The sequence below is a fragment of the Fulvia fulva genome, chromosome 11 (assembly GCF_020509005.1).
Source record: "Fulvia fulva chromosome 11, complete sequence".
Classification (NCBI taxonomy): Eukaryota; Fungi; Ascomycota; class Dothideomycetes; order Mycosphaerellales; family Mycosphaerellaceae; genus Fulvia; species Fulvia fulva.
The window spans coordinates 2,283,313-2,298,750 of NC_063022.1; the positions used below are offsets into that span (position 1 = coordinate 2,283,313).

The 15,438-nt window shown below is 52.8% G+C and overlaps 9 protein-coding genes across 9 annotated transcripts; 4 read left to right on the top strand and 5 right to left on the bottom strand.

Annotated features, from left to right (window-relative positions):
* Positions 1 to 367: 367 nt before the first annotated feature.
* On the bottom strand, positions 368 to 1,690 carry CLAFUR5_13051 (U3 small nucleolar RNA-associated protein 6; the record flags this gene model as incomplete). The annotated part of the gene is made up of 1 exon (XM_047912199.1): positions 368 to 1,690. One exon carries the CDS (start codon positions 1,688 to 1,690, stop codon positions 368 to 370), a length of 1,323 nt encoding a protein of 440 aa, XP_047767916.1.
* A 288-nt stretch (positions 1,691 to 1,978) lies between these two features.
* CLAFUR5_13052 (uncharacterized protein) lies at positions 1,979 to 5,069 on the top strand (the record flags this gene model as incomplete). The annotated part of the gene is made up of 5 exons (XM_047912200.1): positions 1,979 to 2,017; positions 2,071 to 2,617; positions 2,669 to 2,795; positions 2,886 to 3,003; positions 3,051 to 5,069. The coding sequence occupies 5 exons, from the start codon at positions 1,979 to 1,981 to the stop codon at positions 5,067 to 5,069; spliced, it is 2,850 nt and encodes a 949-aa protein (XP_047768466.1).
* Positions 5,070 to 5,546: 477 nt separating this feature from the next.
* CLAFUR5_13053 (uncharacterized protein) lies at positions 5,547 to 7,048 on the top strand (the record flags this gene model as incomplete). The annotated part of the gene is made up of 2 exons (XM_047912201.1): positions 5,547 to 6,079; positions 6,676 to 7,048. 2 exons carry the CDS (start codon positions 5,547 to 5,549, stop codon positions 7,046 to 7,048), a joined length of 906 nt encoding a protein of 301 aa, XP_047768465.1.
* Positions 7,049 to 7,373: 325 nt separating this feature from the next.
* On the top strand, positions 7,374 to 7,766 carry CLAFUR5_13054 (uncharacterized protein; the record flags this gene model as incomplete). The annotated part of the gene is made up of 1 exon (XM_047912202.1): positions 7,374 to 7,766. One exon carries the CDS (start codon positions 7,374 to 7,376, stop codon positions 7,764 to 7,766), a length of 393 nt encoding a protein of 130 aa, XP_047767996.1.
* A 451-nt stretch (positions 7,767 to 8,217) lies between these two features.
* CLAFUR5_13055 (uncharacterized protein) lies at positions 8,218 to 8,945 on the bottom strand (the record flags this gene model as incomplete). Its single annotated transcript, XM_047912203.1, has 4 exons — positions 8,218 to 8,340; positions 8,393 to 8,518; positions 8,576 to 8,692; positions 8,742 to 8,945. 4 exons carry the CDS (start codon positions 8,943 to 8,945, stop codon positions 8,218 to 8,220), a joined length of 570 nt encoding a protein of 189 aa, XP_047767995.1.
* Positions 8,946 to 10,071: 1,126 nt separating this feature from the next.
* CLAFUR5_13056 (Mitochondrial acidic protein MAM33) lies at positions 10,072 to 10,992 on the bottom strand (the record flags this gene model as incomplete). Its single annotated transcript, XM_047912204.1, has 1 exon — positions 10,072 to 10,992. One exon carries the CDS (start codon positions 10,990 to 10,992, stop codon positions 10,072 to 10,074), a length of 921 nt encoding a protein of 306 aa, XP_047767998.1.
* Positions 10,993 to 11,426: 434 nt separating this feature from the next.
* CLAFUR5_13057 (uncharacterized protein) lies at positions 11,427 to 12,362 on the top strand (the record flags this gene model as incomplete). The annotated part of the gene is made up of 1 exon (XM_047912205.1): positions 11,427 to 12,362. The coding sequence occupies one exon, from the start codon at positions 11,427 to 11,429 to the stop codon at positions 12,360 to 12,362; it is 936 nt and encodes a 311-aa protein (XP_047767997.1).
* Positions 12,363 to 13,448: 1,086 nt separating this feature from the next.
* CLAFUR5_14683 (Ecp40) lies at positions 13,449 to 13,779 on the bottom strand (the record flags this gene model as incomplete). The annotated part of the gene is made up of 2 exons (XM_047913831.1): positions 13,449 to 13,586; positions 13,639 to 13,779. 2 exons carry the CDS (start codon positions 13,777 to 13,779, stop codon positions 13,449 to 13,451), a joined length of 279 nt encoding a protein of 92 aa, XP_047768195.1.
* A 493-nt stretch (positions 13,780 to 14,272) lies between these two features.
* On the bottom strand, positions 14,273 to 14,631 carry CLAFUR5_20097 (uncharacterized protein; the record flags this gene model as incomplete). Its single annotated transcript, XM_059462939.1, has 3 exons — positions 14,273 to 14,364; positions 14,429 to 14,494; positions 14,565 to 14,631. 3 exons carry the CDS (start codon positions 14,629 to 14,631, stop codon positions 14,273 to 14,275), a joined length of 225 nt encoding a protein of 74 aa, XP_059319155.1.
* Positions 14,632 to 15,438: the final 807 nt, after the last annotated feature.

Sequence of the window (15,438 nt, forward strand, 5' to 3'; positions counted from 1 at the left end):
TATACTGTCTATGGCATGATGTGTAGGCAGTCTCAAGGCTGAAGCCTTCCAATCTATGTGACGTACAGTGCGATGCCATGGCCCTGTGGATAAAGGTGTGGCCGGCGTCTCGGCGTAAGGGAAATAGAGCCCCTTGCGACAGGTCCGGACATGGCGCCTGGTCACTTTACGACGCTCCAACCTCATGTTCTCATGAAGTGAATCTGGTATCGATCTGATGTAATGGAGACAAGTATGGAGTTGTCGATCGGGAAAGGGCAATATATAGAGCAGTCCGGCGCAGTAGTCGGCACGTGATGATGTACAGTATGGGGTATCTCTAGGCAGCAGTCCATGTGTTCGCCAAGCAATTGCAGCGCAGACCACTTCACGCCAGTCCCAATGCGAGTCTCTGCAGTTGCACCCTCCGTTGATCGCCATTTTTCTCCAGTGTCTCCAACAGTCCGTCTAGCCGTCCTTTCCGAGCTGGTCCAGTGGCTTTGGACAGAATCCGCAGGTAGCGCTTGATCGTCACATCCAGCACCTGAAGTATGTCATGATCAAGTTGTTCCTCTGACGAGTTTGCTGCGGCGCTGTATGTCAGGAGCAGTAGCGCAGCTTTCTCGGCTAGTAGTGGCTGTGACTTTGAGGGCACCTCACCCAAGCCCTTCTTGATGGTGGCCAGGGCTTTCGTGAGTGCCGGCGGAAACTCTGCAGATTGTGCATCGACGGCAAAGAGCTCGTGCTTTGCATCGCAGATAGACCTTTCCACTGAGGTCGATTCGTGCTCCCGCAGATATGACAGTATGTGCTGGAGTGCTGTCGGTGTGGCTTGTACGTTCTCGAAGGTGGCAATCAGATCGTAGAAGCTTTCTGCTACCGATGCCGCATTTCTTGAGGTGGTGAATTGCTTCATGGCCGCATCGAATATTGCGACGGGTATGGCTCCGGTGAATGCTGGTGCGCTCTCCAACCTCTTCAGTGCATCCTCGTTCACCTCTTCCACGCCCTTTCCTGCATCCGGGTCAATATCTTCAGCCGTGATAGAGGGCAAAGTAATCATGTTGTCGTCCTCTTCCTCCTTTTGCACCTTCCTCTCCTCGTCCAGCCCAAGCAACCGCTTCCTTGCCTTCAGCTTCGCCAAGTACACCATCTCTAACCTTGCATATTCCAGATACAGCTTCGCATCGTCTTTGCAGAACCTCAGACCTCGCTGGAAGTACGATCTTGCAGTGCCCATGTCTCCCTGTGTCTCAGCATAATGCTTCGCTGCCAGCACCCATAGTGATGAGTCTCGAGGGTGTAGCCGCAGCACGGATGTGAAGACTTTCGCCAACTTCTTGCTTGCTTTCTCCTTGCTGCAGAAGTCGATGTACTGCATCCACAGACCCATGTCGCCTGGGAACTTCTTGGTCGCACGATCGAGTACGAAGAAAACTGTTCGCTGGCCATTGAACGTCTTTGCCCCCTTGATGCCTAGTCGCTTACGCCTCTTCTTCCGTAGACCATCCAGGTTCATCTCGTATGTCGCATATCGGGCATAGTCGGCGGGCGTCGATCCTCGTGCATTCAGAGTGTGTTCGAAGCCGGATCGTTTTGAGGTGATGGCCGTGATTTCCTCGCGGGTGAAGATGCCCTTTTGCTGATATTCCTGCAGCTCGGGGACATATTGCTCGAGATAGAAGCGAGCCTTGTCACTTGCAGCCGCCATACTGCGTGTGTTGTGATGTTATGTCGATTGTCGCAAAGTTCATCTTTCTTCGCCAAGTCGTCGCTGCAGCCAAGATTTCGAGCGGCCGCTGCCTTCCGCTGCCGAGGCGGATGCAGGGATGCCGTCTTACAAGTTACAGTACTTTCCATGCATGCATGTGCATCTCTCGTCTCCCTTTCGCGTTCTCTCGTGGGAAGTTGTTCGCTGTTCCTGTTCATCCTTCACCTCTCTCCTTTGGCTTGCCCTTCTCCTGCTGTGTTGTACTTTGTCCACGGGCCAGCAGCCACAATGCCCCCCAAACACCGCGACGGCGATGTCGTGGCCGTCGTACGCGCTCCCAACATGCATGTCAGCAGCACCATTCACTCACGCGACTGCAGATCCCCGGCCAATTCATCTCCCACGCACACACCATCTCTGCCTATGCCGCCTTCCTGAGTGCCCTCATCGTGGGCATGTGGCTTCACTACCACAAGATCGTCGAGAACGAGCACTTCGGCTACCCTATTGAATGGTTTCCATCCGTCAGCGCAACCATTGGCGACCGATACCCCGAACGATCCTTCTTTCAGGTCTTCATCGCAATCTGCTCGGGTCCGCGGTTCGCCCTTGTTTTCCTGTGGTACTGTCTGGCGAACAAGCCTGGCAGCACTTTGCCCAAGTTTGTTGCAGGAGTTGGTGTATTCAGGACATTGACCTGCGGAGGATGGACATATGTCACGAGCACGGATGATCACGATTGGCATGACATCTTCATGATCAGCTACTTAGTAGCGACTTTACCATGGACACTGGGTTGTTTGGCACTGAGTCCGCCTAATCCGCAGGCCATCAAGTACCGCAAGTACTTGGGTGGTGCTTTCTTTGGTACACTCGTGCCATTAATCTACTTCTTCATCCAACACAAGGTGCACAAGGTGCCTGGAGGTATGAGAGAACGTCGAATCCACCAATGAGCTCGTCTAACACATTCCATAGCATACACCATCTACGCCTTCTTCGAATGGTCCCTCGTTCTCCTCGATGTCGGCTTTGATGCGATCACTGCCCTGGACTTTAGCACATTCGACCTCGTTGTGAAGGACACCAAGGGCTTGAGCAGAGGGTATGTCCGTTGGCTTCCGAAGTAGCTGGTACGATGTACTCGTTGCACGTTAAACACAAGAGCGGGGCACTGACAATATTGGGCCAACAGTGAGAAACGAGTCGATCGTGTTCTTGAGAAGAACAAGGACAAAGCAATTGGCCAAGTGTTCGACGACAAGTTTTCGACTGACGAGATGCTCGATGCTGCGGCAGATGTCTACCTTGGCGTAAGTGCAAGAGCTATATAGCAACGACAACTGCTAACAAGGTCCAGTACACCTTTTGGACGATCCTGACCTCGCTCGGCGTTGTTGTGTGGTACTTCCCACTCTGGCACATGGGTATCTCTGGCTACGAAGTTGCTGTCATGTCGACAATTTCACCACTTCTGCTAGGCGTTCCTCCGATCCGCCGCATGGCCTTGAAATCTGTGCCTACAATACTGTTGACCACTATCGTCGGGCTGCTCGCATACCTCATCAAGTCACCTGAGCTTCGTCTCGGTGCAGTAAGCTTCGCAGTCTGGCAAGGATGTCTTGGGTGGGTCGCCGCCTGGTACAGCAAGCGCAACAGTCCTGCAATGCTCGAAGCCAGAGTCTCTGCCTGGTTGATCGGCCTCATCGCCAGCAGCATTTCAAAGTTCGCATTCTGGACGAACAATCCACTCTGGCCTATCATGAACGAGGCCAATGGTGGTCTGAACAAGACCGGTCTCTTCCTCTTCGTGCTAGCACTGCTCCGTGCTTTCCAAAAACAGTCAAAACACATTGACAGTGCACCGATCGAGAAGCCAAAGGGTCCCTCCATCTTTGCAGGCCTGGGTCTCGCCGGGGCTATCTTCGGCCTTCATTCTCTACTGTCGGACTCCAGCACTATGATCTTATGGGTCTGGGAAGGATACCCCGTTCGTGGACCACTCGCCGTGCCACACGGTGCTGTGACGATTCTCGCCATGGGTGTTGGACTCCTTGCGGGTCTTTGGTACCCGAACGTCGTGCGAAGCTGGGCAGCTTTCGGCATTGGCTCGATCGGCGCTGCAGTGTTGACGACGTTCAGCAACTGGACCGGATACTACGGCGGCCTTGCCCTAGCTGTCTACCTGGTGGCGATCACCCCTGTGCTGATCAGCAACGCAGTGCGATTTGCCCCAGGCCGAACCTTCTTCGTGGCTTTCTTCTTTTACAACTTCTTGGTTCTGTTCCACGTCTGGGTCGTGGCATATGCATTCGTGCCTGGTGGTCCGCTTGTGCGTGAGCATACTGATTGGGTCATGGCTACGACCATGGTCATGATCGGGTGTGGTGTCTTCTCGACGATCCAGAACAGTACGCCGGTCAGGCAGAAGTCCTTCCAGCCAATCCAAAGTCCAGCTGCGAGGAGACAGCGAAGCTACTACATCTACATCCTACTTGCTCTGCAACTGCTCAGCGCGAGCGTAGCGTACCTCCGCTTCCCAAGCTACGATTACACTCCTTACCACCAGGACAGCAAACTCATCACTGCCGGCATCTGGACGATCCACTTCAGCATCGACAACGACATGTGGAGTTCTGAACGTCGCATGGAGTCGCTCATTCGCGAGAGCGAACTTGATGTCGTTGGTTTGCTGGAATCAGACCTTCAGCGCATCATCATGGGTAACCGTGATACGACCCAGTACCTTGCAGAAGAGCTCGGTATGTACGTTGATTTTGGCCCGGGTCCCAACAAGCACACTTGGGGCAGTGCGCTCCTTAGCAAGTTCCCCATCGTGAACTCTACACATCATCTCCTCCCATCACCAGTCGGCGAATTGGCACCTGCCATCCACGCCACAATCGACGCATACGGCGAACTGGTGGACATCTTCGTCTTCCACTCCGGCCAAGAAGAAGATCCCGAGGACCGCCGTCTCCAATCAGAGTACCTCGCAAACCTGATGGGCTCATCACCACGTCCATCAATCCTCCTCTCATACCTAGTCACAAGGCCCAATGAGGGCAACTACAACACATATGTGTCAGAACGCAGCGGCATGAAAGACATCGACCCGACCGACTGGGATCGATGGTGCGAGTACATCCTGTACAAGGGCATGAAGCGAACAGGCTATGCTCGTCTCAGCAGAGGCACGATCACGGATACTGAGCTTCAGGTGGGCAAGTTCCGGGTCGGAGCGCCCGAGGACACGAGTAATAGGATGGTACATGAGAATGAGGTTCCTTTTGATATGAGGTTCCCGACTCTGTTCAGAGGGCAGGGCGTCAGGGGGCATAGATATCATGTGTTTGATGAGCCGAGGTATTATGCTTAGGGGGAAAGGGAAGGATTGTGATCTTGGGATGGAGAGGGGTTGTGGATGGTATGTAGAAGTATTGTACTGTGTAGGTGCGACAATGATAATGGTACAAAGAGGCCCTTCATCACTAGATGCACAGGCTGACAGGTATATGACAAACTTGCAAGCACTCAGCGCCAAACTTGGGACCACCGAGGGCGGAGACCAGTCTGTCGGGACCGTCGACTCACCTATGACACACCACGGACTGGAAGTCCAAATACGTCCGGGAACGCCTCGCATTGCACTTCCGTCGCAACATCACCATCGTTACATCTCTGGGCACAATCAGACGCTCTGCCCCAGTGCCGCCAATATTCAGGCATATCCGACTATTGGATGGTCGGATATCGACTCCCAGACTACAGTATCTATACATTGCGCGGGGCCCTAAAGAGCAAGAAGTACTTCTTTCTCGAACACAGTAGCGAGGAAAGACTGCGCTACCTACACATGCGATGGGAAAGGAATCTCCTGTCATACGATGCATTCGACGCCAACGAGCTGAGAGCGTTCTGCTGTGCTAGGAAGCTCGAACTTCCCAAGGGCGTAAAGCAGACCAGAAGGAAGTTCAGCAATCTGCTTGAGGCGACGGATGATGACGACGGCACCACTTTCTCGAACTTCCTTCGCTTGCCGCCTGAAGTGCGCAACAAGATTTACGACATCCACATCGATTGGCTGGCGAAACGTCTCCCAAGCCGTAGAGACACATATGAACCTGATAAAGTCAAAGCGGACTACCTCGTCGTGCCACCACCTATAACCGCCGTGTGCCATGCACTACGACGCGAAGTCCTCCCACTATTCTTCCACTCTTTCTGCTGGCGGGTCAGAATTGTCTGCCGCAAAGGCGAGAAGAAAGGATTACCTGATCACGCACAGCTGAGTTGGCATCGCTATGGTGACAGGCAGAAAAGTCCCCCTGACGAACTTCTTCGACTGATGACGAGATTTCGTGTCGATGTGCAGTTTAATATCATCAGGTATACATGTAAAAGCTGGAGTGACCCTGCGAGGCATTGCAGTGATGCGTGGGATGTGGATTTGCCCTGGGGAGCGTGGTCGGCGAGGTTTCATCGGCATGCTCAGTCGGAGAGCTGGATCTCGAGGCATTCGAAGTTGGGGCCTTTCGATACGGTGATTAGGACGATGACTGGGAATGAGTTGACGGATATTTTTGAGGACATAGCGGGGCGAGAGGAGGGTATGAGGCTTGAGCGCAAACATTTGCTGGCTATGCTGGATGTCTATATGCGGGTACAAGGGGCTGTCGGTGGCATGGTGAGAAAGCAACGACGACAGGCTACAGACGCGATGACTGCGACTTCTGGAGCATGAGGCATAGATTCGAATGAGTCTGACTGGGCGAGCAAAGGTGTGACCAGCTCGCAAGCGAAGGGATATCGGAACTACAATGTTTCGACTCGGACAGCGCCGTCCTCAAAATGCACAATCCTCGGCATGCTACTTTGACAGATCCAGATATCGATCTTGCTCATGCCCTTATAAATATACCGACCACAGCTCTCTCGATACAACACCCAACAACATCATCTCAGCTACTGACCACTCCACGGAGAACACTTGGCAAGCACAACAACACCATCGACCTTGACCCACCCCTTTTCGGCAAGATATCCAAGATGCTCCCACCAAAGTTCTGGAACGACTTAGGTCTCACCGAGCCATTTACTACATCGAAGTACGATCAAGAGATGCCTGGGAAAATTACAGAACCAGTCGTTGTCGTGGCCATAGTCGTCATGTTGATCTTGTCGCTTGTCTTCCTCGGACTCGATGATAACTTGACGTGGTTGGCTCGCGAGCGCGGCGAAGATCCAGAGGAGGAGGAGGATGATTGGTTTCGTCAATTTTTGGTGAATATTGGGTTCGATATGGAGGCGTGGTTAGGGAGGCTCATGTGGAACAATGTTGGTGTTGGAAGGGAGTAACGAAATCCTACCGGTGCTTGGAGCGTGCAAGTCTTTTCCCCAGTGTTGATGCGGATTACTTGTGATATGGAGGAAATCGGTGGAGAGTGGACTCTCGATCGGACGACACGATGGCGATGCTTCGAGAACACTAGGGAATCCCGCTGAGCGGCCTCATTCGAAGATACAACTTAGAGACTGCACCTGTGCGCTCTGTGAAGGGAACATCCTCGTAGTCGAGTTCCGTGCCCACCCGAAGGTCGGTTCCCTCCTGAACAACTTGATACTCCTTTGCCATACAAAGCCCACCAACCGCATCACGCAACGACACCCGCGCACAAACATAATGACTTCCAGCACAGCATCATCAACCCATGTTTCCGCCATGAAAATGAAAAAAACCTTTCTGGACCTTCCCGCCGAGATCCGCAACAGCATTTACATTCTCGCTTTGACCTTACCACATCACATCAAGGTGCTCGTATCACCCGGCATTAAACCGTGGCGCTTTGGCCAAGGCGGCCAGCTACGGCGCACCTGCCGCCAAGTCCACGCCGAAGCTCGGGCTGTACTCTATGGCGGCAACAGGTTCGAGTTCAGCTATGGCATTCACGTCAAGCCATTTTTCGACTGGATTGGCGACTCATGTCGTCACATGCGCCAGATCAGGGTTGATAATTACTACCTGCCGGAGATCGAGCTCGCCCTAGCCATGCTCGCTGGAGGAAACGACCTGTAGAAAGTCGAGTTGGCGGTGGAGTTTGCAAGGGTGCGCGAGATCGACAGAGTGGTTCCGGCATTGATTCCTGTGCTACAGGGACGACGCGTGGTTGCGCAGCATGGAACAGATCAGACTCGAGGAGTCATGTTCCAGTTCTTTCCCGCTGACCGTTGGGATTTGATAAGGAGGTACTGTGGGAATGAGATGTCGCGAAGCTGGGAGGATAGGGCAACGGATGCTGAGAGATACATCCTTGAGATCCAGCAAGGACTCGAAGTGGCAAATTGACCTGGAGGCGATACAAATTGTAGCAGATGTTCGTGAGGCCAAAGCCTACATGCTATTCCAGAATCCTCTCAGAAGGGTAAAGACCGTGTTCGTGATGAAGTCACATGCCATGAAAGAACACACCGAGATCTTGCACGTCGTCCAATAGACCAATCAGGCAGTATTCAGCAATGCTCCCGCTCTAACCCAGCCCATTGTAATTGGTGATAGCAGAATTGATGAGCCTCTCAGTAGCGACTGCATCATCGATGGTCTCACCTTTCTCCTTCGGTGGCAGTAGGTCAGCCACTCTATACAAGAATACCTGTATAACCTAGTGAGCCAAGACACCGAACTTCACATATGCTGCAACTTACTTTATAGAGATCGCGGTAATCAGTGAAGGCCTTTGTCAGAGTCGGAGAACCGATAGATGGTATCACATTGGCTAACGTAGCCTTCTCGATAAGTGTACTGAACAGCTTGTCATTGGCTGCGACCAGCTAGCACAGAGTCAGCCGAGCCTACTGCGCTGGCATTATGTCTCGATGGGCATTTACCTTCCTGAGGCTGACGCGGACTTTCTCCCCGTCCTTGGCGGAGAAAGATCCCGCAGGCAAGGCCCGATCGAGGGCATTGATTGATTGTCCTACGGGACTGAGGCCATCTCTGACTTCCTGTGTGGATTAGAGGTCGTTCAATGCATGAGTTGACGGTGTGGTCTACCTTCAACCGCCCTGCGATAAAGAGAGTACCAGTGACCTTGTCAGCATTCGTCTGGACCGCGGCAAGTTGGCTCAGGATGTTCCCGTTGCGCTCGATGCCGTTGACGATGTTGTCTGCTGTGACCTGTCGAGCGGCGATGTGTTTGTCCGCAGGAAAAGCAAGAGCCACTGCACATAGCGAAAGTGGGAGGAATGGGATCTTCATGATGACACGCGGGTCTTTCGAAAAGATTGGAGTAAAGAGATGAGGTCCAGAGTTGTCTGTTGATACCTAGAATGGCGGAGAAGGACGCTGGCTTTATGTTTTCTTCATTCGCAACGGTTTGTCAGACTCGCTCGGGTCAGTACGTCTGCTACTGGCGAACGAGCATTGCAATCGGGGACGCCCAATGTTCCAGCCGTAGGACCAGTACATCCGCCTGATGAACGATTCCGATCGAGATCGAGATACCTATCTTCAACCGGGCCAAGTGCTGTGGTGCTACAATCGCTACGCTCATTGCTTTAGAGTATGTGTCTTGCTTTGAGAGCGATCCAGCCACGTTCTAGTCACACCTGAGGTCAAGATGCCCGCCTCCGCCGACAAAAGCCTATGGCTCAGCAATCGCTGCGTCCCGTTCCTTAAAACATGGACCTCGCTTTGAGATTTGTCCAGTCACGTCCAGCCAGTGCGCAAAGTGCTCGGTAACCCTGTATGCTGTCAGCGGCTGGATGTGATGCACCCGTCCTGACGCACACGAAAAGGGCTCCAATCGCACTATCTTGGCATCGTGTAGTCATGTGGCACTAATTCTCGCAAAGCCTCCAAGACAAGCCAAGCCTACAATTGTCGTCGTGTTGAAGTACAAGTCCGCTATTGAAACATTCATCAGCGCCACACTCGGATGCATCGCCGAGTGGTGTTCCTCAAAAGCCCAGGAGCGCCATGCACGTACAGTAGTCTGCAACTTTCAAGCTCAGGCTTCTTCATGGTCTCACCTCTGCCTTCTTGCATCTTTCATCGTTAGTTTGCAATGCAAATACGTTACCAAAAGATGTCATAGAGCGATGTGACTGGGGATAAGTGGGTGAACAGCACTGGGAATGTACCTTCCGAAAGTGGAGTCGTGGTATACAATGATGTACAGCGCTGGTGGGTACAGATCCACACTACAAGCAACGCTGCCCTGCGCCATGTTCGCCGATGGGATGCATCTCATGTCTTTGGTGTAGCTTGTTGTCTTCTCCTCCAATCGACCAGCGCGACTTGCTTACAGGGCTGTGGTATACCCTGTGGCATTGTGATCGATGTCTTGGCTCTCCTGTTCCCAATGATTGCGTTCTACGATCCCTTACTCAAGGAAGTCCTTGACGCGGCCGAGCCATCGCAGGTACTCCTTCTGCTCCTTAACATCAACGTAGTCTGGAATGAAGATAGCCAAGCTCGAAGTCACACCACGAGCGTTGAGGTAGCTCTCGAGCAGACCCTGAAGATCCTCATCAAGCTGCTGGAATGGTGGAACGTAGTAGAACTCTTTGTCGGCTTCCTTGAGGAGTTCCTGAGCGGAGGACGCCTTGAGATCCTTTGGCAGCTGGACCAAGCTCTGGTGAATGAAGTCTCCGTCGGATGCGACCAGGGAGAACTTGAGAGCGCCCTTGCCTGGGCGCTGAACGAGCACGTTCACATCGACTGGAAACGCTGGTCCAGACTCATCCTCCTCATCCCTCAGCTCCTCGCGGTCAGCTGGCGCAATGCTGTCCTCCGGTGCGACCTTGAAGTTCTTGTTTGCAGTGCCACCCTGGTTGATGGAGCCCTTCGTGTTGGCACCGCCACTCTGCACATCCATGTCCTCCTCATCACCCATGGAAGTGTCCATCTCCTCCTGGTCGTCCATCATCTCCTGGTTGAAGTCTGCAATGCTGAAATGCACGGTAATGGTCTCATCGTCGTACTTTCGTGAGAGATAGACATCCTGCTTGCCGTCGCTGTCCTCGATCTCCCATGCTGGGTTCTCAGCGCGAAATGCCTCAACGTTCGAGTCTGAGCCGGTAGAGTTTGCGGAGGACTCTTCGGTCTCAATGTCGATCTCGTTCTGCAGCTTTGCGGAGAGTTGCTGGCTGTACTCGTCGAATCTGCTGCGGGTTGTGGAGAATGCGGCGATCTTGGGGAGTTGCTGTGATGTTGCCCTGAATGCGAGTCTGATGGTCGAAGTCGTGGCAATGCGGGAGATTGTGCGAGGTGCCGCGCGGGCGAGAGAGCGGAGGGCGAGCATCGTGAAGGATCGTCGGGTATTAGGTAGTAGTACAAAGGGTGATGTCGGGTGAAGAGGAGCGTGTTTGGGTATCTTGATGGGACGCTATCGACTTCGACGTTGATGGAAGACTTCTTTCATGTGAGGAGGAGCTTGGGCCGATCGACATCTTGGCGCTGCACGACAGGTCATTGCGACATCATCTGTCAACCATGGTCCATACACCGTGGCGATATATTCACTCACCAATCGACGCCAACACAAGCACAGATCGATCATATGCCAGCCGTAGCTTTGTAGTAGTCGCAGGACACCCTTGCCGTACCACCGAGGCCATTGTCACGTCCACCGCGTCACTCAAACCACCTCCGACGTCGCCGACTCATACCACAACGCGCGGCTTCACTCCTCCACCACAACACAACATCAGGTAACACAATACATACACGTCCAAGATGACAACGACAATGCCTAACACGGGCATCCAAACGAAAGCGCCGCCTCCAACGACCTCCACAAACAAGAAAGAGAAGCCATCACCCTTGCGAAGCATAATAGCAGGGAGCACAGCAGGAGCAGTCGAGATCGCAATCACATATCCCGCAGAATTCGCAAAGACACGAACACAGCTCAACTCACGGCTAGCACCTGGCCAGAAACTCCCCTTCCCACCTTTCGGCGCGCAATGGTATGCAGGCTGCACAACCCTCATCATCGGCAACAGCATAAAAGCAGGAATACGATTCGTCGCGTTCGATCAGTACAGATCGATGCTCAGCGATGCTGAGGGCAACATCAGTGGACCCATGACAGTAGTGTCGGGATTTCTGGCGGGTGCGACAGAATCGTTACTGGCAGTGACACCGTTCGAAAGCATAAAGACACAACTCATAGACGACCGGAAACGGGAAGTGCCGCGAATGCGAGGCTTTCTACACGGTAGCGGCGTGATCTTCCGAGAACAGGGCGTGAGGGGGTTCTTCAAGGGCTTTGTACCAACGACAGCACGACAAGCCGCCAACTCTGCTGTGCGATTCTCAGCATATACCAGCTTGAAGCAGATGGCCCAGAGCTACACCGCGCCGGGCGAGAAGCTAGGGACGCTGTCGACGTTTGCGCTTGGTGGCATCGCAGGGACGATAACGGTTTACGCGACACAACCTATTGACACGGTCAAGACGAGGATGCAGAGTCTGGATGCCAAAGGACAATACAAGCACAGCATAGATTGTGCGGTCAAGATCTTCAGGAATGAGGGCTTCTTCAAGCTTTGGTCGGGAGCATTGCCGAGGTTGGGGAGATTGGTGTTCAGTGGCGGAATTGTGTTCACCATGTATGAGAAGACGATTGAGTTGTTGGATAACCTGGATCCGCAGAAGAAGTATATTTAGAAGGTGGTGGATCGCGGTTTAGAAAGAGCTGGAAAGCGAGACGTTTGCATCTACAAGATAACTCTGTGCTGGACCAGGCTCCCGCAGATGCGTCGGTGCACACAACCGGCGACACGAAGGATCCAGGATTCTGAATGCATGCACTGGATCATAATACAGGCGATGCGCTCGGATAGCGCTTCTTGCGTCTGGGTGTCTTTCAAAGCGCCCACAACACGTACAGGTAGCGCCGGACTCCCCACGAATGCCAATAGATATCGCGCCAGCTAGCACTCGCTTCGGGAACCCAACGACGCAGGATACATTCGCGCCTCGCCTTGAGGCACCGCCAATGCACACTCCAGGTGGCGTGCTAGATTTTACAGCTTGGAGCGGAAAGCAGGCTACATATTCCAGCAACTTCTTTCGACCAGCACATACGACCATAGGTTGGTGAAAGTAAGGGGTCCAAAATATCTCCTAGTGGTAGCCACAATGCGGGTGAGCGGAGTGCAAAGTCAAACTCGCCCAAATGTGGGGGAGCCTCCCCCATATTCAAGCACCAAAGTGCAGGACTAGTACTACGGTAGGTGACCACGTGGGAATCCCCTGTGTTGTATGTTTTTGCCTTTTTTCTTGCATGTGCATGGGTCGGGGCGAATGACCGCCGTTCAGCCGGCCTCAAACTTTTCCGCTCGAGCTATGGCCGGTGCAGCACTTCTACCACTCGAACTGGCAAGGTGTGCGGATGAATTTTGACGTTTTGCCAACGCAGGTGACAGTATTGTCCGGTAAAGAGTCTCAATGTGCACACTTTATGCTAACTCGTAGATTTTGCCAAGTGCCCATCAAGCACCCCGAGCGCTAGTCAGAGGCCTGCTGACAAAGTATATTGCTGCCGCTATATCCGTCGAAGCCACTTCTAGAGGGCCACTAAATGAACGCATACCTACATCGCCGCGCTGTGCCCTCGAATGCATTAGTCGGACCTCGCTATTTAGCCATATGCCAGCGTGTTGAAGCAACCGCCTCCGCTTCGATACGGAGGCGACGCGCTCGGCGACGTTTAACTTTGTCACCAGCCCTTGGTCGCTCTCGAGCGTTCTATCAGACAGCTATGCACCATATTTGCCCTCCAGACCCACATTCGATAGCTAGTCCACGTGCACCAGCAGGCTGTCCAGTGACTACTCTAATCACTGAAAAGTCATCTAAGCAACTGATTGGATCGGACTCATTGTGGCACTAGAGACGGTTAATACAAGGGAATACGTCCGTCGTCCTATTAGATACTTACACAGCTTGATTGTTGAATGCCACAGGCTGGAGTACCAGATGTCAACGAGGTGTCGCAACATAAACCTTTATGCTCCGCAGAAGTCGGTGTGGCTACAGAGAGGCAAAGTACAAGAATGCTGGATACTGTATTGAAATGCATTCTGTCGAGGTTGGATTTACAGTACAGCTTAACCGTGGAAGTTGTGGGGAGGCAGTCGGGAAAGTTTAATAGCGGAAAGCTTTCGAGGGTCAAACGAGAAGCTCTTATACCGCTCCGACCTCCCTTGCTATAGATCTAAGCGGAAACAAGGGCTAAGAGGACAGTTGTTATCATCTGTTGCACCTTCAGTCGGTCAAAGTGTGCTGAACGGCAATTGGGGTCCAATCTGTCGTACAGCGTGTTGGTTACCTTTTTAGAGCACAGTCTACACTTCGACATTGCTAAGTTCCGAGGATTGGTTATGTCGCGACTGCGATGGGTATGTGTACACACAGTGAGAAGCGTGGCCGTTGTTAATCTGGCCACAGCCCTACTGACATTGAGCAACCCAGCCTCATCCGCCATTTTAAACCTTTGACACCAGCCCTAAGTATCACTCCCCAGGATCCTCCTCTGCACCAATCTTCCAAACCCTCCGTCTGTAGCAGACGCCTCATAACATCGAACACCGGCACGTCACAATATTCGGCGGCTCACCGCACGGGTACGTATTGCATTGCCGTACTTTAAACTCCGGACCCACGACTACAACACCAGGCAATTAGAAGCCGCCAGCTCATAGAAGTTATAATCGTTCTAGTTCACTCACAGAAACATCCCGTTTGATATCCTTCAGGTGTACATTCTTGGCACTCTTCGTCGTACGTGCAAGGGGCTAGTAACAATGGACCGTTAGATGGAGAGACTTGGGTTTCGGGCAGAGTTGGAACTGAGGATGAACTTACAGCCTACAGGTAATCCACCACCCAGGGCGATGATCGGCAGGGAGAGGAGGAAGAGTGTAAACTTCATAGTCAAGATAGAGTGTGAAATTATATATAGCCAGACTGCTCAGCTCTTTAACTCTTAAGGAGCGTTCCTTTTGACCTAGAGTTTTACATAGAGCGAGAAGACCGGTCGTGCTGTCCGTCGGGACGTGAGGAGTTGGAGGGAAGGATGCCCAGATAAAATCGTCGCCGCAAAGCTGAACTCCTAACGTCGTGAGCGGCCGCTTCCGAACGCTTTTCGGAGTCGAGATGTACAGCGTCTGTCAGCAGCGGAGACACAAACTTATTGTGGCGTCCGCGGTAATTGCGCCGGCCGATTCGCTACAGTCCTGGTTTTCGCTGGGATAAGACGATCTTCCATGTGACTCCGCTGTGACCCAGATGCCTACAGCGTCTGTCCGCAGCGGAAGGTTATATTTTTGGTGCTTTTAGTGCCCGTACCAGGTTGTCGCGTTTGTGAATTGCTGCAATATCTGCTCCCGCCTGCTATGGTTAAACAAAATAACCTTCCGCTGCGACAAGACGCTGTAGGTTAGAGAAAGCTGGGCGTTGCGCTGTGGTGGAATCTGGGCATACAAGGAGGCTATCGTTGTTGCGAGAGACACGTCGAGACCGTAAAGCTCGTTTCAGGGACGAGGGATGCTTGTTCAGCTGGAAGTTGTCCTGCGCGCAGGCCCGAAAGAACTTGACCGGCTGACTCGAATTCAGGGAGGGGGCCAGTCGGTGGGAAATCTTGACCTTCCATGACAGCACAGCAGGACCATGTGATTAGACATTAGACATTATCATTAGTTGGTATCGATAGAGTAAGCAAAACTTTTGTGTTCATAAC